This window comes from Alexandromys fortis, unplaced genomic scaffold, assembly GCF_014885135.2.
Source record: "Alexandromys fortis isolate MF-2015 unplaced genomic scaffold, M_Fortis_MF-2015_v1.1 scaffold_33, whole genome shotgun sequence".
Classification (NCBI taxonomy): domain Eukaryota; kingdom Metazoa; phylum Chordata; class Mammalia; order Rodentia; family Cricetidae; genus Alexandromys; species Alexandromys fortis.
Genome location: NW_026067917.1, coordinates 9,757,535 through 9,778,542, shown reverse-complemented (window position 1 = coordinate 9,778,542; position 21,008 = coordinate 9,757,535). Strand labels below are relative to the sequence as shown.

The 21,008-nt window shown below is 39.8% G+C and overlaps 1 protein-coding gene across 1 annotated transcript in view; it reads left to right on the top strand.

The window, feature by feature from the left end:
* The first annotated feature begins 203 nt into the window (after positions 1-203).
* Positions 204-21,008, top strand: part of Kynu (kynureninase) — a 121,584-nt gene continuing 100,779 nt past the window's right edge. The window contains exons 1-2 of the mRNA XM_050139940.1: positions 204-329; positions 8,722-8,903. Of these exons, the coding sequence (XP_049995897.1) occupies positions 8,735-8,903 (169 nt within the window). The 5' untranslated portion in view covers positions 204-329; positions 8,722-8,734. The remainder of the gene's footprint in view (positions 330-8,721; positions 8,904-21,008) is intronic.

The following is a 21,008-nucleotide window of genomic DNA, read 5'->3' as shown; positions in this document are numbered from 1 at the left end:
ACACAGTAATCATAGCAGAGATAAGCAGAGGTCAAGGAAGCCTCTGATCTCTTCTTGGCTAGAGTTGACAAGGGTGCCCCACAAGAAGCCCTCACAGAGCCAGGTGTTTGGCCACCTACAGGGGGAGGGGCAGTTTTTTGCTTAGTTCTTGCCAGTGGCTTGAAATTTGCAACCTGGTCAAACAAGGTGGGAGGAGCAGAGTTGACAGGCAGATTCCCCAGCAGGGTGGAGTCTGATCAGTTCTTAAAGTCTGGCTGGCTAGAGAGGAACTATCAGGCATCCCCCTGAGAAGACAGTGGAAGCTGAGGGCCCTGTGCAGGACTGAGCAGGTAAGCAGAGAGGCCATGGCATGGCTCTACACAGAAATGTCCACCCGCTTCTCTTGTCCTTTTCCAAGTGGTTCTTTTCTGCTAATATAGTGCGACCCATCGGAGATTTTTTTTTCTCCATTGTTTCTGCTTTTTGTGCCATGACCTCCTGCATCTCTATACCCAGCATAGAGAAGAGATCTAAACAGCACAGCAAGATAACACTGTTCATCTACTAAACTTTAGTTTAAATGGGTCAGTAGAGCAAGTCCAGGTGAGGAAAAGCATGTTTAAATGAGCTTTCTGGTTTCTGCTTTTGTATTTTCGTCCTGTGCTGCCATTGGTCACATTCACATTTGCAGAAGTGAAAGTGTCTCTTCTGTAGTGGAGTTTCTTCCCCTTTTATTTTCTACAGCATTTGCCTAAAAATAGAAAGTCGATTCTTTTTTTTTTTTTCTTTTCTGTGTTTGGTATACAGTTCCTGTTCCAATGTTCACTACTTTAGGAACTTGGAAACAAACGCAAACTCAAGCAAAAGTAAAGCAAACTCAAGTCTTCTACTGTCCGGCTCTGCTGGTCGTACCTTGACGTCATCTCATTCTCAATGAAAGTCCTACAGAAGTGGGCTTTGTGCACCTGTATATAAACCTTTTGCTTTCCCAGTGGAGGACAGCTTTCTATAAATGTATCTATACCAGCTTCTAAACTTTGAACTTAGTATCCAGTTTCCTCACTCCAGGGTTAGACTGACTCTTTGTTGTGTAACCATTAACTATTGGGTGCTGGGTAATTTATTTACTGGTTAACCTTAGAACAGTAGAATCAGAAAGTCATGAATCTGTGATTCTTAACAAACATGCAGCTTTTAGTAAGTCAAGCCCTTCAACTGTGAAAATTCAACTACATAAATAAAACCATGGGGATACGATTTTCAAAACTTCAAGTGTGTCGTTGAGGACAGAATCAATTTCCATCAAACCACATTGATATTTAAAGCTGTTATGGAAATACCTTATGAATGTGACTTGATGCCAACCACAGTCTTTTGGGAAAAGTTAGATTGAACTTTATTTTATATGACAATGACAAAAGTGTGCTCAGATGACTTGCAAGCCAGCACCTGACATGTTTGTCTACCTCTGCAAAATTAAACCATGCTCACTACATGAAATATGAAATTTGGCAGTTATGAAAAACTGGGATCTAATGTCTTCATTTTCAAACAAATCATGTCAATTTACTTGGCAATGATAGCCCTAAACAAGGCATAAAATGATGTTTTGAAACACTAATTGTCTTAGCTGGTGGTATGAATGCAGAATTAAGCAGCAATTAGTGTGAAGTAATCAAGTGCTCTCTCAGGGAGAAGGCCTTGAATGAGCATCTCAGCCTGTTGGAGATGTGCACAGAGAAGTAACCCAGAAGAAGACCTAATTTCAGTGAAGAAACTCCTGTTCGGAATCTGCTCCTGCCTTAGGTACAACAAGCCCAGAAGTGGGAACAGCCACACTTTGGCCAGAAGGAAATAAATATTAAAATAAAGAAATTAAGTCATGAATCTGTAACCTCAGTATGCGGGAAGGAGAGTCACAGCTCCAGCTAAGCATCTGCTGCCTCCTGATGCTCTGTCTCCAAGTATTTTTTTAAGAGGAAATAATTTCACATATAGACTATGCTGGTGTGTAGACTTTATGTGGACTTGACAAGAGAAAATGATAATAAACTAAATCATTGATTGTAAGTCTCAAGAAACCGGATACAGGGAAGTAGTAGGCTGCCCTGTGCACAGGGTTTTATCTCTCCACGGGTTTTTCTCTGTGGATCTCACTCCATGACTCCTCAAGAGAAGCCCAGTTTGCCCTACATTCTCGTCCACACTTGATGATAAACATTGTATTGGCCTCAGAGTTAATTTTTCATCTATTATCAGTCTTTGGCTTCAAGGTCAAGGTAAGTAATTCCACCTTACTAGGACTAACTAGATGTAGGTGCAAGCATATGAATACTTTTCTTGCTTGTTTTTGGATAGGATCTGGCTATATAGTCAGGGCTGGCCTAGAACTTGGGATCCTCGGTCTTTTCCCCGGTAAGGTTACTGTGATAACAGATATGTGCCACCATGCCCAACATGATTCACTTTTATTGTTCTCATGCTTGGTCACGAGGTCAGCAGTATTAGTTTAGTTTTTCAGAGATGTATGCCCGAGTCGTAGTAGATGCTCTACTGGTAAACATTCCTTGAATTGATGGTTGAATAACTGTCATTTTTTGCACACTTAAGAAGTCTCTACATTTACTCAAACAAATTCTTGCTCGTTGTTTTCTCATAATGAGTTTCTGTACATTGAAATATGTATAAATAACCAGGAAGATGGTTTTTAGATTGCTGTTGTCTAAGGCACGGTCTTCTGATATAGTGCGAGCTGGCCTGGGACTCACTATCTGGCCCAGGGTGATGCTGATTTCAAGGTAGGCCTCAGCCTCCATGGTGCTGAGACCGCAGGCCTGAGCAAACATTCCCAGTTTCATTTAGGAGTATTGCGCCAGCCTTTCACAGGCTGGAGGAGTGAGAGCAAGGTTAAATTGTGGCCACAGAAGATGTCAACAGTGTTAACAGATGCTCCTGTGAGGATAGTGGGATGCTGTTTGGATATGACAGCAAATTCATCTCAGAATTGAAAGAACCTCTTCCTCAGAATGCATATGTCCCCAAAGAAATATAACGTGCCTGCACTCCAGGTAAAATGCCAACATAAGGCAAACTCTTGTCTCCTAATTTCACTAAAGGTGTTTCTCTAATTGGTCTTCCTATGTCAGCATGGGAGAGAGTCGCTTCTCCAGGGAACAGGTCATTCCTCATGTCACATAATTCACTGAGCTGTTTGTTTGGCTTCTTTTATTCAGCTGTCATTTTACCTTTAGGGGAAAGCCTGCATACATAAGCAACATTGCTTAGCAATGGGGTAACCATCATGAGAAATTAAACACTGTACGCTGCTAGTAGAATAGACTTTAACAGAGCCTGTAAGAACTCCCTGCAACAGGTCTGTGTTAAGGACACACCAAACAGAAAGGACAAAGAACAGCTGTCAACAGCTTTACAGAGCTCAGTGCATGGAAGCGTTCTGTGACATACCACACAGGACCAGGCATGTATTTGTTCCCAGCCTTCACTGTTTAGCCACAACTGCTCGGTGACCTTTTTTGCTGCTAGCGTCACTGCACACTTCCCATGTTTTAATAATCAATACTTCTGTTTCACTGTGAACATAAAAATGAGTCTCTTCTGACCCTATGCTCTGGAGCCCCAGTATTTCAGAGTTTCCCTCTGATTCTTTGAAATTCATGATCCTGTTGCCACCTGGACTAATCAATGTCTCTCCTAGTTCAAGCTCCTGGAAAAGTTTGATGTTATGTTCAGTTAAATACTATGGCCACTTCTTCAGTAGAGTTACAGCAAATCATTCACAGACACCCATGCATGGTTAAGTGTTTAGGCAAGGTCAAACCAAATGTGTCAAGGTCAGACCAAATGAGGCACAGTCATATCTATTTGTAGGTGGAGTTTTCCCGTCCAGTGAGCTGCTTCCAAATGACCACACAGAGGTTTACATTAATTGTAAATGCTCAGCCAATAGCTCAGGCTTATTACTAGCTACATCCTACATTTTAATTGAACCCATATTTCTTATTTATGGTCTTCAAGGTAGCAGTACCTTTGTTAGTTATAATTTGGGATGTCTTTCTGTACGTGTGTTGCTTATATTGGTTAATGAATAAAACTGTTTTGGCCAATGGCTTAGCAGAGTAAAGCCAGGCATGAAATTCAAACAGAGATATATAGAAAGAGTAGGTGGAGTTAGGTAGACGCCAACCAGCTCACGAGAAAATAGGACATGTAGATAATGGTGTAACACCATGGCAACATGGTAATGCATAGACTAACAGAAATGGAATAATTTGAGATGGAAGAGCTAACTAGAAATATGCCAGAGCTATTTGTCCAACAGTGTTGTAATTAACAGAGTTTCTGTGTGATTATTCAGGACTTTGTAGCCGGGAAATGAAAATGTAGTGTCATCTCCATGTACAATGGCATGTTCATCTTGCTTCTTAGCATCTTGTTTCTCCCTGTACCATCGGTTTGATCACCCTGGCTATACTTTTTTTTTTTTTTTGGCCTGGCTATTGGCCAATCAACTTTTTTTTTAGCCAGTGAGAGTAACACATATTCATAGTACACAAAAGGATTGTTCCACAGCACTTATTCTAGCTTTCTTTATCAGAAGGTACCCCAGGAGGAAGCAATTTCAAATCAAGTTGCAGGTGCAACAAGAATATTCTATCTTTATCATCCACACATGTACCTGAATAACCTGTGTTCTAGTTAGGATTAAGTATAAAAGGAAGGATGGAAGATGAAATGCAACTGCAAAGCTTCTTCCATGCCAGTTTTGGGGGGAAAAACCCATTCTACATTCTTCTTAGTATAAGATGAAAAACAAATGTCACACTTGCTCTTCATTGCAGATTCAGTTTGCAGTGGCCATAGTTGCATCACTCTCTGGATGCCTAAGGATGTGGAATTGACTGTTTTCTATGTAAGACTCTGTCTTATGTGCAAGAGAAACTGTTGCCATCCAGTCTATGTTTTTCTTAGCAAATATGTCATGAACTCACAATCTTCTCTTTTCTCAATCCTATAACATCTTTAAAAATTATGTTATTACTAGTATAAGTAAGGTCATGTGCATGTTCCTGTGGAGGGGGGGGTGCCATGGTGGACACCTAACAGTCAGAGGAAAACTTTGGGAGTCAGTTTTGTCCTTTCATGCTGTTGACTCAGGGGCTTTCTTGTTGTTTCTACCAGGCTTATACTTTAGGCTAGTAGTCCCAGGGAATTCTGGGTAGCTCTCCTGTTTCCACCTCCCATGTTAGAACAGGAGCACTGGTTTACAGATGTGCGTCATCCCATCTGGGGTCTCAGAATGAAACTCAGGTTGCAAGACTTTTGCAGGAAGTACTTCCACCTGCTTTGCCATCTCACCAGCTCCCTGTTAAATTCTTATAATTCCTCACAGAACATAGTGATTTTCATTTAATGCAAATTTGTATAGCCAGTGTTGTACAGAATAAGTATGTTTGCTATTCAACAAGTATCCCAAAGCCTTTTTCAGTCACAGAAGTTTTCCATGACTAACATCTGCCCCTGCCTATGTCACTCTATTTCCCCTTCAATCCTACAGGGTATTCGTTGACCAGTCTGAGGTAAGCTCCTATCCTGGACCTTAAGTTCTGAAATACTTTCTTCAAGTTGAGATATTCATCAAGACAAATGCATAGGGTCACCCTGATGTTGATCACCTAAACCATCTCATTATTCTGTCTCCTTAGTTTTTAAAACTATCTACAACATGTACTATGGCATTTGCTCTCCTTTTCTTCCTCAATATGTCAACAGTGCAGGAATTGGCACTTACAGCCATCTCCTCTACCTTCCCACCAGTGTCAGGAGCCACATGAAGGGAGCTTGGCAAGTTTATGTCTTAAAGGCCTAAGTCGATGATGCTTACAGAATGACCATGTGGAAATCAAGGGAGTCTAAGGAGGCCTGGTTATCTTTAACTCCTTTCTTATTCAACTTCAAAGATCTAAAATTTAGGGGAAATGTAAATCAATAAACCAACAAACGAGTGGAGTTAAAACATGCAATTAAACCTCCATTGTCAGGCCAGTGATATTGATAACTCAACTAGTAAAAGTGCTTGCTACACAGCTGGATGCCTCCAGTTCAATACCCTGACCCACAGCACAAAGAGAGAACCAATTCCTAGCAGTTTTCCTCTGATATCTGCACATGCTCAGTGGCACATAGGTATCCCCATATGTAGGAGGAGGGCCGCTTGTTTTTCCCACCTGCCCAGCTAACTTAGCCCCGAAATAACCACACAGAAACTGTATTCATTAAATCACTGATTGGCCCATTAGCTATAGCTTCTTATTGGCTAACTCTTACATCTTAATTTAACCCATTTCTATTAATTTGTATATCACCATGAGGTCATGGCTTACCAGCAAAGTTCTGGCGTGTCTGACTCTGGCCGTGGCTCCATAGTGTCTTTCTGACTCTGCCCTTCTTTATCCCAGCATTCAGTTTAGTCTTTCCTGACTATATAATTTCTATCCTATCAGGCCAAAGTGGTGCAGGAGAATTGTCTGTATTCTATCAATCATCTTTTAAATAAACGATTGGCCAGGCAGTAAGTATAGGCAGGGTGATGAGAACAGGAGAATTCTGGGAAGGAGGAATCATTGCTCCTGATTCCTGCCCAGACACTGAAGAAGCAGGATGTGACCTGCCCTGCTGAGAAAGATACCGAGCTATGTGGCTAACATAGATAAGAATAATGGGTTAATATAAGTTATGAGAGCTAATAAGAAGCCTGAGATAATGGGCCAATCAGTTTATAATTAATGCAGACTCTCTGGGACTAAAGGGCTGGGGGACCGGGCAGGACAAAAACCCCAACGAGCCTGGCCCTCATGTTAGAGAATGGTGCCAAATGTGTAGTAGACCATAATGCTACACCAAGGCAGTTTTCTTTATTCATTAACCAATAGAAGCAACACATAGACAGAAGGACCTCCCACACCACCCATATACATTTTAAATATAGTATATTAGTAAAGTAAATTTCAGAAAAATAAATTAATAATAAACCTCCAGTTGTCCCACAGAAAGGTTCATCACATATCCCCAAACACTAAAGAGTTCTAGATGATTACAAGTAGAATGTGGTTTCAAAAACCACCACAGAATCCTGATTGTTCTGAGGTTTGATCAAGAAGCAGCAGGTGGTTAAATTGCTCTGGTATCATATGAAGAGAAAGGTGACATTCAGAGAGAACTTTCCTCTCTGGTAATATAATTTGCATGCTAAAGACTCTTGTTAAAGTTTAAGTTCTCCATAATTTTAAAATGTTGTTATATGAAGAATTAGGTGTCTCTACTTAAAAAAAATCCTTATTGTCACAGCTTAGTAAAGTAGCTAGCTAGAATGAGATGAAACAATAAATTTGTGGCCTTTATTTTTTTAGATAAGAATGTAATAAGGGATAGGGAAATGGCTCAGTCACCAAAACTACTTGTTTTTTTTTTTTTTTTTTTTATAACAGAACCTGGCTTTGCTTCCCAGCACCCACACAGCTTACAACTGCCTCTAACTCCAGTGCCAAGAATCGGATTCCTTCCTCAGGCCTCTGTGGACACTGCACACATAGGGCAATATACATATATGTAGGTGAACAATCATGTTCACAAAATAAAAATAAATAAATCCTAAAATTGAAAAATGATGGCATGAGGACTCAAAGGGAGATGCCTCAGACAGGAAACTATCTGCTGTACAAGTTTATTTCAGCTCTCCAGCACCCGCAGAAAAAAATGTAGGTGCAGCAACAGGCATTTGTAACCCCAGGATGAAGGGGAGGATAGAGACTAACAGATCCCTGGACCTCACTGGATGCCAGCCTAGGCTATGGGTGAGCTCCAGGTTCAGTGAGAGCACCTGTGCTAGGAATGTAAGACTAAGTGTGTGAAGACAGTACCAACACTGATGTTCAGTTGCTGAATGCACACACACAGATTTGCAACCCACAAACCACATGTACATACACACAGAAGCATATGCACGCTTACATACATACATACACGAAAGACATCAAAAACAAAACACAAAATCAAAAAAAAAAAAAAAAGCCCAGCAACATTAACAACAACAGTAGCAACAAAAATTCTTCTTCGGTCTTAACCATTTTGGGTTTTGTTTATTTAGAGAAGTTATCACTGTGTATCCCTGGCTGGGCTGGAAATCTCTCTGCAATCCAGGTTGACCTCAAACCCGCAGAGATTTGCCGCTGCATCCCTGTTGTGCCATTACACCTAGCGTAGTATTTCTAAGTTCAAACATTTCTAAGTTACTAGTGTTGTTATTTTATCTATAACAAAATCTTAGGATGAGGTTTAAAGCGAGTAATTACATTGTCCTTCCACCATCTAAGTTTCAGGAATGGAACTTAGGTTTTCAGGATTGGCAGCAAGAGCCTTTACTCTTGGTGCCCTATCTCCAGCCATTTCTGTTTGTTTTATTGGGGTGGGGGTGGGTTTCAGTACGTAGCCCATCCTTGTTTGACACTCATGATGTAGCCCAAGCTTGTGTCTATCTCTCAGTTATTCTCCTACCTCAGCCTTCCAATTCCAAGATGATAGGTGTGTACCACCACTCCTGGCTATGATTCCATTGTTTCTGGAACTGTGAAAATGGGAATCTGAGTTTAAAATCTCGAAAAGGGATAATACTCCGCAGAAAAGTCATGATGGTTATATTGTTTCATCATTTTACTTCCTTCTCAGATATCAGCTTGTGATGGAGCCCTCGCCTCTTGAGCTCCCTGCTGACGCAGTGCATCGCATCGCGGCTGAACTCCGATGCCACCCAACAGATGAGAGAGTTGCTCTCCGCTTGGATGAGGAAGATAAGCTGAAGCATTTTATGGACTGTTTCTATATCCCCAAAATGCGGGATCTGCCTTCAAGTAAGACTACACGGGAGGGTTTTGTAAATCAATTTAGCAATTAATTTATCTCTGCTAAAACATAGGATTGTCATAAATCTTTGAAAACCATTGTTCTATGGCATAACAGAGCTCTTACAACTGTTTCTGAGAAAATAGCAGGCCCCTGGTGTTACCCTATCAACCCATCCACCTACCTGAGACTCATATTCTTTATGTTTCTTATCCTTCCTGAATACACCGCTCACAGGGTGCTTACGCTGTCAACTACTTCTCTGAATAAAACAGCAGCTGATTGAAAGCATAGGCAGAGGCGTTTGCTTGTTCTTGGCACTTAAAGCACAAAGCAATGCTTTTCAAAGCTATATTAGAACATGTCTTATTTTGTGGCATCTCATTGATGATAGCTTGGTGCTTGTCTGAGAGCTAATGCATTTGTGACTGGGAGTATTAGGAGGCATATTATGTGAACAGCTATCTTTGCATGCTGTAAAAAAGGCAACACGTGTCAGAGCTAGAAGAAAACCACATTGCATTTCTCATATCACAAAATGGCCTGAATGGTTCTGTTTCAGGGAAAAAGTCCTGTTTGTAAACATATGGAGCCCAGGCATAAAGAATATGAAGAATCTCATATTGAACTCCATTCCAGGTTGACTGGAATGAATCACAAAATCATGCTCATGTGATTTATACAGTTCAACTTCCTTTAGTTTTCTTTCAAATTTAATAAAGTGGGTGCCATTTCAAATACTCAGAATCCAAGAACCTCCACTAACATTACTTGGAATAGGATTGGGTCACATATTCTAATTTGGCTTCCACTGTATGAACACCCATGTGAAATGTGACACCTATAGGACCGATTCATGTGTGACTGCCATGTCTAGCATCAGCCATAATTTTGGAAAGACGAAAGTGGAGGTGCAAACCAGGCATCACAGGAGAAATATTTTTGCCTCAGAGTTGGACACTTAAAAATAGATGAGATGTAAAATTTAGTTGTGGGAATTGTAGCATATTGTTTTCCGATGTGTTACAAATAGAAGACTCTGGAATGGAGATATGGCTCAGTGATTAGGTGCACATACTGCCCTTCTGGAATAACAGAGTTCAATTCTCAGCACCCATATCAATGAATTTCAACTGCCTGTAATCGCAGCTCCAAGGGGATTCAATACCTCCGGCCACTTTGGGCACCTGGCGCACAGACCCACATAGAAGCAGATATACATATAAATTTTAAAATAATTTAATTTTTAAATAGAAGTTTCTTGCACTGCCTATATAATCAGTTAAGAGTTGGTATCATTTTCCCAACACTAAGAATAATATCTACATTGAGTTTTTGCCAAACAGATCTGCTTGGGAAAGTAATGGCTGATTCTTAAAGAGAATAGTGATGGTACATTGATTCACTAATTAATTTAAACTTGTTTTAATAACCTGAATTTCAGATTATCAAGACAAAGCATGGTTTCCTCACAAGCAGCCTGAGGGTGAATAGGGATGTTTAAGATCAGTCTAGGTTTCCAGCAGAATTGTTCAAAGTGAATACGCTTTATAAACATTTTCTTGCATCCTAATATAGATAGGATCTGAATATTCATAGTGAGCTTGTGGTATTTTTAATGCTTTACATTGTTCTGCAGGTTATAGTCAAACATGGAAGAAAGGAAAGAAGGAATGGAGGGAGGAAGGAAGGGAAGGAGAAAAAAGAAAAGAGAAAATGTGAGTAGTACATAGTGGTTGTGAGGAAAGGGACCATAAGACCAAAGAAGTAAAAGTAATGGAGGTTAGGGAAGGGGCTGAGCTTCAAGACACACTTGAAATATTTATTAAAGAGTAGATTTAAAATTAGCAGATACTGACCCAGCCCAGCTTTATGGTATAGGTAAAATACCAGTGATGTGATTCATGTAATTAGCTTGTTTTAGGCAACTACCCATCTAAAGAAAAAAAAATACTAAAGTCTTTTGCTGGTTTACTTTGTGCGGTCCTGAGTTAGAGTTCAGGAAGGTAACAGTTAAGTTTCACAGTAGTAGGGGACATGTGGGTACAATGGGAAGACAGGGTCAGACATGTCTGCTTCTTTAGGAGATTTTCAGAGTTTACCTAACATGTCCCCACTGAACTGGAACAAAAGATTGCCGATAAAATGTCTTTTTCTTTATTTTAAAAAGGTTGTATTTAAATGGATGTATGAGGCTGCATTAGTTTAACCACTCTACATACATGTAAGTGCCCTTTTGGACTGGAGGGCATCAGACCCCATGGAACTGGAGTTCCAGTCTGTTGTGAACAGCCTAATATAGTTGCTGAGAACCTGGCTTCTCTGCCAAAGCAATAAACACTCTCCACTGCCAAACCATCTCCCCAGCGACACATTCATCCTTAATAGCCACACGCCAAGCTAACAATTCTAATACTATAAAGGAAGATGAGAGTGGAATCAGGGAACAGCTAACAGCTGGGTTAACAGTGAAATTACAAATTTGAGACTCATCAACATTTAGGTAACATTTGAAAATATAGGCTTGAACATTAAGAATTACACATCCACCGGAATAAAATTTCTGGAAGCAAAACTGTAAGCAAGAGCCTGGAAAAAGCAAACTCTTAGTAGAGTAGGGAAAAGCAAATCAGGGTATACAGAATGTGTGTAGAGAGGCATTCAAAGGAATGAGGGTGCTTTACCGGTTTCTGCAGTCAGAGCCTGAATCCAGCAGTTAAGAAAATGTTATTTAGTAGGCTTAACTTTAATCAAGTCATTGGAGTGATAATGAGGAGGTATTCTTGCAGATGTAATTGAAAGAACAGAAACTAGAATTTACAGCCATTCTCCAAGAATCTTTCCCCTGAAAAGAAGAAAACCAGTGATCACAGGGAGAGAAAGGAAACCTCGGATGTCTTTGATCATGGCTGCACTTTAAGAAGAAGAAGCCAAGAAATGTGTGCATTAGAAGTTATGTTTCTCAGCTAAGAAGAGTTTCTATTAGCTTTGTTGTCTGCCCCCGCATTTTCAGCTCATGGGACCCACAAATCTTAGATAATATAAACTATTAGAGACAGTCTTTTTCGGTTCTCAAGAGATGGAGATAGTGGGCAGGATCAACCATTCAGATAGATATTTCTTGAAAAACTTTCATGGTCCCGTCTGATCATTATATCCACCCAGCAAGTCAGTCCATTCCTTAATCTTCAGTGTGGGAAAGGATTAGAATTAAAAATGTGTTTATCAGGAATCCAAGTTTTCACCCAAGAGTGGAGGCAAAATCTACTTTCTCCTTCAGTTGTTCTCTTAGTTACATTTCTATTACTGCAATAAAGAACCATGACCAGGAAATCTTTTTTTAATTGATATTTATTGAGCTCTACATTTTTATCTGCTCCCTCCCTGCCTCTCCTCTCCCCGCTTCAACCTTCCCCCAAGATCCCCATGCTCCCAATTTACTCATGAGATCTTGTTTTTTTTTCTACTTCCCATGTAGATTTGATCTATGTAAGTCTCTCTTAGTGTCCTCATTGTTGTCTAAGTTCTCTGGGATTGTGGTATGTAGGCTGGTTTTCTTTGCTTTATGTTTAAAAACTACCTATGAGTGAGTACATCTGACAATTGTCTTTCTGTGTCTGGGTTATCTCACTCAAAATAATGTTTTTCTAGTTCCATCCATTTTCCTGCAAAATTCAAGATGTTGTTTTTTTCTGCTGTGCCATTGTGTAAATGTATCACATTTTCCTTATCCATTCTTTGGTCAAAGGGCATTTAAGTTGTTTTCAGGTTCTGGCTATGACAAACAATGCTGCTATGAACATAGTTTTGCACATGTCCTTGTAGGACGGTTGAGCATCTTTGGGATATATACTGAAAAGTGGTCTTATTGGGTCTTGAGGAAGATTGTTTCCTAATTTTCTGAGAAATCGCCATACTGACATCCAAAGGGACTGTACCAGGTTGCATTTCCACCAGCAATGCAGAAGTGTTCCCTTTTCCCCACAACCTCTCCAGCATAAGTTATCATCAGTGTTTTTGATCTTGGCCATTCTTCAGGTGTAATATGGAATCTCAGAGTTATTTTGATTTGCATTTCTCTGAAAACTAAGGATGTTGAACATTTTCTTAAGTGTCTTTTAGCCATTTTAGATTCTTCTGTTGAGAGTTCTCTGTTTAGGTCTGTACACCATTTTTTATTATATTATAAGTTCTATTGATGTCCAGTTTCTTGAGTTTCTTTGTATACTTTGGAGATCCAAACTAATGTGGGGTTAGTGAAGATATTTTCCCATTCTGTAGGCTGTTGTTTTGTCTTGTTGACCGTGTCCTTTGCTTTAAGGAAGCTTTTCAGTTTTAGGAGGTCCCATTTATTAATTGTTTCTCTCTGTGTCTGTGCTGCTGGGGTTATATTTAGGAAGTGGTCTCCTGTGCCAATACATTCAAGTGTATTTCTTACTTTATCTTCCATGAGCTTCAGTGTGGCTGGCTTTATGTTGAGGTCTTAGAGAGAGTAGGGATACAAGAAACATACCTAAACATAATAAAGGCAATATACAAGTCAACCGCCAACATCAAACTAAATGGAGTGAAACTCCCAGTGATTCCACTGAAATCAGGAACAAGATAAGGTTGTCCACTCTCTCCATATCTAGTCAATATAGTTCTTGAGATCCTAGCTAGAGCAATAAGACATCAAAAGAGATCAAGGGGATACAAATTGGGAAAGAAGAGATCAAACTTTCACTGTTTGCTGATGATATGATGGTTTATATAAGCAATCCCAAAAATTCTACCAAGGAATTTCTATGACTCATAAATACTTTTAGTAATGTAGCAGGATACAAGATTAGCTAAAAAAAATATCAGTAGCCCTCCTGTACACAAATGATAAAGGGCTGGGAAAGAAATAAGAGAGACAACACCCTTCACAATAGCCACAAATAGCATAAAATATCTTGGAGTAACCCTAACCAAACAAGTGAAAGACTTGCATAATAAGAACTTTAAATCTTTGAAGAAAGAAACTGAAGAAGACATTAGGGTAGGCAGAATTAACATAGTAAAAATGGCAATCTTACCAAAAGCAATGTATACATTCAATGCAATGCCCATCAAAATCCCCAAAAAATTCTTCACAGACCTAGAAAGACCAGTACTCAACTACATATGGAAAAGCAAAAAACCCAGGATAGCCAAAACAATCCTGTATAATAAAAGAACTTCTGGAGCTTCTGGATGCATCACAATCCCTGACTTCAAACTCTACTACAGAGCTACAGTACTAAAAACAGCCTGGTATTGGCCTAAGAACAGACAGTAGGACCAATGGAATTGAATAGAAGACCTGGATATTAATCCACACTCCTTTAAACACCTGATTTTTGACAAAGAAGCAAAAAAAAAAAATCAAATGGAAAGAAGAAAGCATATTTAACAAATGGTGCTGGCATAAACTGGATATCAACATGTAGAAGAATGAAAATAGACCAAGGCATCTTATAAAATAAATCATTTAATTTGACTTACAGTTTCTGAGGGTTAGAGTCCATGACGGAGGATCAAAGAAAAACTGAGAGGTTGCACAACTGCAGATAGAGAGAAACAGTGAGTACCATATGAGCCTTTGTAAGCCACAAAGCTGTACCTAAGTATTGCACCTCTTCCAACAATGCCACACTTCCTAATCCTCTCCAAACTGTTCCACCATTTTGAGACTAAGTATTTGAATGTTTGTTCCTATGAGGGCTGTTTTCTCTCAAATGCCCACAGTTGTGTATCTTTTCCCCTAAGGGGAACTTATTTTCAAGAGCATTGGGAAATCTTTTCTTTTTAAATCCTCAAAATACATCCTTCCTTTGGATGTCTTCCACCCCACAATTTCCAGACCACATACTGGACCAATAGGCTCAAAAAGCACTTAAGACTGTATCAATGGTGAGGGTAAGTGTGACAGTGAACCATAGTTTTCTCAATCTTCCTCTTAGATGATAAAGTCCCAAGGGATTTGAGTGAGAATAGCCTTGTATCCTCATAAAAATAAAAACCATCTTCTGTTTATCACCATGAATTGCCTGTAGCTATTTACCTATTAGTGAAAGCATGTGAGATTTATCCCATTCACGGGGTATCTCAAGTGGTTTCATTTTTCAGGTGTTATTAAGGTGACCATATTTTTAAGTTTCATGGGTGTACCTCCCTGTCATACATAGAAGACACTATCGTCAAGTAGCTGTCCTTGTCCTCTGTCTTTTAGGTTATCCAATCCCCAGGGGACAGTTCTAAACACAATTACATGTAAACAACACTAAAAGGATTCAGCAGGTTGTATTTATAAATTTATAGATATGTGTAACAATAACAATTAAATAATAAGAAGTCATGAAAAAAGAAAAGGATAACCATTGCTCTCAAAGGATAACATCAAGAAATCTAATAAATAGCATTAAACAGGACTTAATGAGGTATTGTGGTATGTGATGTTAGTATTAAGTCACTCCCAGCAATACACAAAGATATGAACTCATTCCATTCTGAACAATAGTGGACTAGACACAGATACAATTCTTATTCAGAAAATATATAAACCAGATTAATGGATCTTTACTGTGTGACTAAGTCTCAGTATTCAGGTACATGGGTACCGTTTTACAAATGGGTGCCAGATCTCTGTGCACAGCAGGAGTTCAGAGGCTCATGTGTGACTCCATATGGGAAACGGCCTGCTACTGAGAGAGGATTCTTTTCGTTTTAAGTTTTGTTTTGATGATGCTTGGCTACAGTAAGGAACTCCCAAGCTGTGGGTGACACAATACCCAGCCTCAAAGGACCCAGGTTCAAGTATCTCTGTTAGAAAACTGAGACTTCAGATTGTCACGTGTTTTGCTGCTGACCCTAGGGGCCGGGAAACAGGGAAAAAGTTTGGGAAGTGTCCACATTGCTTTTGTCCCCAGAGATGTGGCCAAGAAACCCGGAACTGAATCAATACATGGCTACAGGGAAATCAGACAGATGACATCAGCAGAAAACAAACGAACAATTGCAATGTCCCGTTCATTCTTTAGGGAATTTTGCTCTGACAGGAACAGGAGTCGTGGGAGTCTCCTAGAATTCTGACAGACCACAAAGCCTGTGGTTAGGGCTTCTGGATCTGTGAATTCCTCAAGATTAGCAAGACACCCTGAAGCTCTTTTATACTTTCATTGTAGTTCCACGTCTGGCTTCCTAGCCTAATCTATGGGTGGCCCTTAAACAGGAAGCTCTATCCTAACCATCTTATCACAAACTGAAAATATCCTTAAGTGAAAAAGGGCTTGAAAGTTAGAAACTATGAGCAGAATTTAAGTCTGTTAAGTTGAACCAACTCATGCCTCTGCTGTCAGTCCTCAAGAATCATTAGAAGGCCACTAGACACACCACAATAGACGCCAGTGTCGTCCTGGAAGTACTTCACCATGTCAAGTTGTGTCTGATTGCTACCTAAGTACAAAATGCAAGCAAGGGTTTCTACAGCGCAATGAAAAGTAAATACCCACTGTACCAGACCTGAATATTTTTTTTTATAAAAAAGCTTTATTTTAAAACATTTTAAAGGGAGAATATGTTACCATCCTCACGTTTCTTTTTAATGGCCAGGAACAGAATTGTTCCTTAGGAAGTTTGACAGGCAGAATTATATGTATTGGATAATGGAAGAATAGGAAGCCTTCCCTCGCCTCTTGCTTTCCTTCTGAGGCATCTTCAGTTTTGACCTGATTCCTCAGAGGACTGTGATCTCAGATTTCTGGACATGAGCCTAAGTCCCAGCTAAGTGCTAGTCCAGACTGCTGAGATGCAGATCAATATTGCCAACAGGAAAAACAAGCCAGTCACATTCGTATCGCAATTATTAAGATTGGAACAGTTTTACAATTACGGTAGCTTGTACCCAATGAATTACAAGCCTGTTCTTCCCAGGGAAAGGGGGGCTCTAAATAATCAAAACATGAAGGAAAACAAAGACAGTTGGGCCCTCTGTTTTCACCTAGTGATTGTAATATAACCAGTAATCATGCAATCATCATGCAAAAACATTGTGCAGCTTTGACAAACAGAATATCCTTTATTTCTTTTTCTTTCCCTAGCTTTGTCCCCTGCCCCTTTCCCTCTCCCTGCCCTTTAACACGGAAAGAGATTATTAATTTAGGCAAAATTGAAAATAAAAACAAAAGCAATTTATTCCATCTTTCTTAAATAAAGAGTTACTAATTACAGCGTCCCAGTGATAAGGCAAAACTTTGGATCAGGACTCAAATCAGACCACCCAGTCCTGGAGAGGACAACCAGGGAGCAGCCTGAACAGAAGTAGAAAAGTGTCCTATGTGCAAGTTTTATTACACACTTGTCAGGGAGGTACCAGAAAAGTTAGCGACAAGCTCAATAGAAAAACTCTTGTCATTATATCCATCCCAGGCCTTAGCAGATGGACACGGGAGCAGGACACAGTCATCTGAGCTGTTATTGTCAAGACTTTGTGTATTGGAGTCTCCCCTGCCTGAGCAAATTACTAAGCAAAATAAAAGCATTCTGTGATGTTCTGAATTGGCAGGGTCTCCAGTTCCACTTTGTGTGATGGTGTTGTTGTTTTCCCCCAGTTTGCATGTTGGTCTTGTTGTCCCCTCCCTGGCCCTCTGCTGTTCACAAACACCTGGTAAGCAAGGAAGAGGGAACAGGTGGCCTTCTCAAGGTCTCATCTGTACAGTAGCCATAGAAGCCACAAAGGCTGTGCCGGAGGAGGATGGAATTGGGTCTCACGGAAGACTTGTACAACTTGGCCAAAGTAAGACTCAGTGCAGAGCCCTGTTTCTACTTCCATTCCAGAAGCCTCTGAGGATAGCACCCAGCACTGATAGAGGGCACTCAGTGAGCCTCTTGTTAACAGCCAAGAGACCAAAAGGCTGTGAGAAGGAAGATGTGTTTGAAAGGGGAAGATCTTTATTAGCAAGCTGATAACCTTGGGTAGCACTGAGGGCAGTAATCAAAAACCCATCCTTATATGCTCACTGTGCTCTCAGTGATTGTTCTCTAGGGAAGGGAAACAAAGACAAGGGTTAGGATTGTGAAGGGATCCATCACTCCATCTGTCTGGCCTTAGGTCTGATTGATCATAAACTTGAAACTTCATGCAAACTTTTGTTGGCACAAGAAGGTCACAAGTAGGTAAGTTTCTCTCATAATCTCAAAATGAATGTGTTATTCTTGGCATAGAAGGTAACCTTAGAGGAGAAAGCCTGGATAGCTTCTGGGAAAAGAAACCAGAGGGGTCACACAACAGAGTCAGCCAGGACAATGAGATGGCCTCTTCTTCAAACTTTCAGTGGCTGGACAGCCAATGTTCCATTTTGATCAAAGTGGAACTGAACATACAGTATGTGGAATGGTAGGTTGAAAACTGAAATTCTAGCTTAGGGCTGGGCAGAGTGGTACATACCTCTAAAATCCCAGCCCTTGGGAGGCCAAGGCAGGCGCTGTGAGTTCAAGGCCACCGTGGTCTACATAGGGAATTCCAGGACAGCCAGAGGTCTGAATGAGAGAGAGAAAGAGAGAGAGAGAGAGAGAGAGAGACAGAGAGAGAGAGAGAGACAGAGAGACAGAGAGAGAGACAGAGAGAGAGACAGAGAGAGACAGAGAGACAGAGACAGAGAGACAGAGAGAGAGACAGAGAGAGACAGAGAGATTCTAGTAATTTCAAATCAAACAGCTCTGTAATAACATCTGAATCCCACTGTCACATAGCTACTCACTTACCGTGTGATGTTTTCACATACACGTATAGGGAAGGACATGCTACATATGAATTCTTTCAAAGCAAACAATGTATCTTTTGGAGGTAAATCTCATATTTCATTTTCTTTTTCTCCCCCAAAGCCCTCAAGCCAAAAGCATTACCATAAAACCCTCTTGTAGTTATCACAGCAATCTGTCCTAAGATGCTGTTGTCAAAGCAGCTTTGGGGCCTGACATGTGTCTTGAGTCAGGACCTCAGCTTTGACAGATTTGCCTTTTTGTGTCACTCTGGGCTTTGACATCTCCAAAGCACAAAGTGCTGTTCTCTATTTCACAGAAAAAGAATGTCAAAACTGGACAGCAATGTTTTGTTGGCTTTTTTTTTTTTAAAAAAGAACATGTCTCTCACAATAATTAAAGAATGTTAATTCTTTATCTTGATTTATTCTAATAATAGACATTTTAAGGTTTTACTTTGCTAAAACTGAATGAATGCGAGTGTCGATAGTCACACTGGATACTGATATATGAATTACAGCAAGGCCTGTGGCACGTACATCCTAACTTCACACCAGGCACCTGGGAAACTCACTCACTAACATATGAATTCATTACAAAATCATTTTTTTTCTAAATATTTGATGCACATAGAAAATGTTGGCATTTCTTTAGAACTACAAGGTCACTTCTGGGTTCACTTCATAATTTTGAAAAAATGATGTCGATGACAATAATAATAATAACAATAATGTGTTGGGCAGATGGCACAGAGGTTGAGAGCACTTGCTGCTCTGCCAGGGGACCTGAGTGTGGATCAAAGCACCCATGTCAAAGAGCTTACCACCTCCTGTATCTCCATTGTCAGGGGATCTGATGCCCTTTTCTGGTTCCCATGGGCACCTGTACATGCTTGGCAGGCAGACACACACATGATAAAAGTAAATGTGAATTTAAATAATGTTAACAGTAAAATTGATAAAGCTAATTCATGTTTTTATGCATTAAACTTTTGCTAGATTCTCAATATGAGATTGTTACTGCTTATGTTTGTTCTGAGGAGACAGAATTGTTCTGAGGATGTGATCTGTGAGACAGCTCGCTAGAACCTTTCTCGTGGAGCCTAATGTAAGCCACTTGACATAATAGCATAAGCTGACCGATATGCATTTCATCGTGTGCAAAGTGGAAAGACTTTCTTTACAGGGCTCAATTATTGAATCTTAAAACATTTTAAGTGGTGTCCTTCAAGTCTTATATTCCTGAAATTGCATGGCGTATTAAGTGGAGTTTAAAATACCATTTACAGCCTTGGTATTTCCATTAAGCTTGAGGAATCTGTATTTTGTTTGTTACATTCACTTTGTGATTTTTGTGTGTGTGTGAATTGAGTTGAGTGAAAGACTTCCTAGAGTAAGCCTGGATAATTTGCTAGGTGATATATTTTTTAATGTTTAATAAACAGGTACTTTTTAGAAGGTTCATCTTGATCAATCTTTGATTCTAGCTCAGGCACTGATGTTTCTTTTTTTAAAACAATAGCCTAGAAAGTAAATCTGAAGAAGCACGTGAAAATTTCCTTAGCATTTACAGCATTTTAGAGCCATTATTTCATTAATGGGTCATAATCACATTAAACAGCAGCAAGCATATAGGCATATAGAAATAATTTTATATATAAGAATATAAATATACTTACATGATCCGAAAATAAGTAGCAGTTTACCTATTTCAATTATAACATACCTGTAACTGATATGCAATGTACTTTCAATTAAAAGCTTGTGTGAACAAGTTTTAGTGCTAAGTGAATGGTCTAAACACCTAATGAGCACAATTTGTGTGTGAGGAAAGCAGTATAATAGAAAATTCATCTGTATAGAAGACATAAAGCTCTACTTACAGACATTAAAATAATTACAATTTATAATAGCTTCATTAGTACGCCTGCAAATATTAAACGTCTATTTCCTTTGAGTTAATCAACCCAGTAAAAGCTAACGGCGCTTAAGTCACTCCAAGGAGGCCCACTAGGGAAATCTACCTGTTGGATTCAGTCACCTCAGCAGAAGTTCTGAAAAATCTGATTTGGCACCAGAGGTGAGAGGCAGTAACTGTAGACCTGAAATGCCAGCTGAAGGGAATAGTAACTTCTCTAAGGGTCTGGTGGTCCGTTGTAGAGAGATATTTCTGGAATACTTACAATAATTGCCTCCCCAGGGAAGGAGCTACTGTACATGCACTGAGCGCTGAGTTAGGTTTCCTTTTGTTCCTGTGCTTTGCAGCATTCTCGGTTTTGTTCCTATTGACATTTCCCCCTCTGATGGAGGGCTTAGAAGCAACATCAGCAACAGAAAAACAAGTCAGACTAA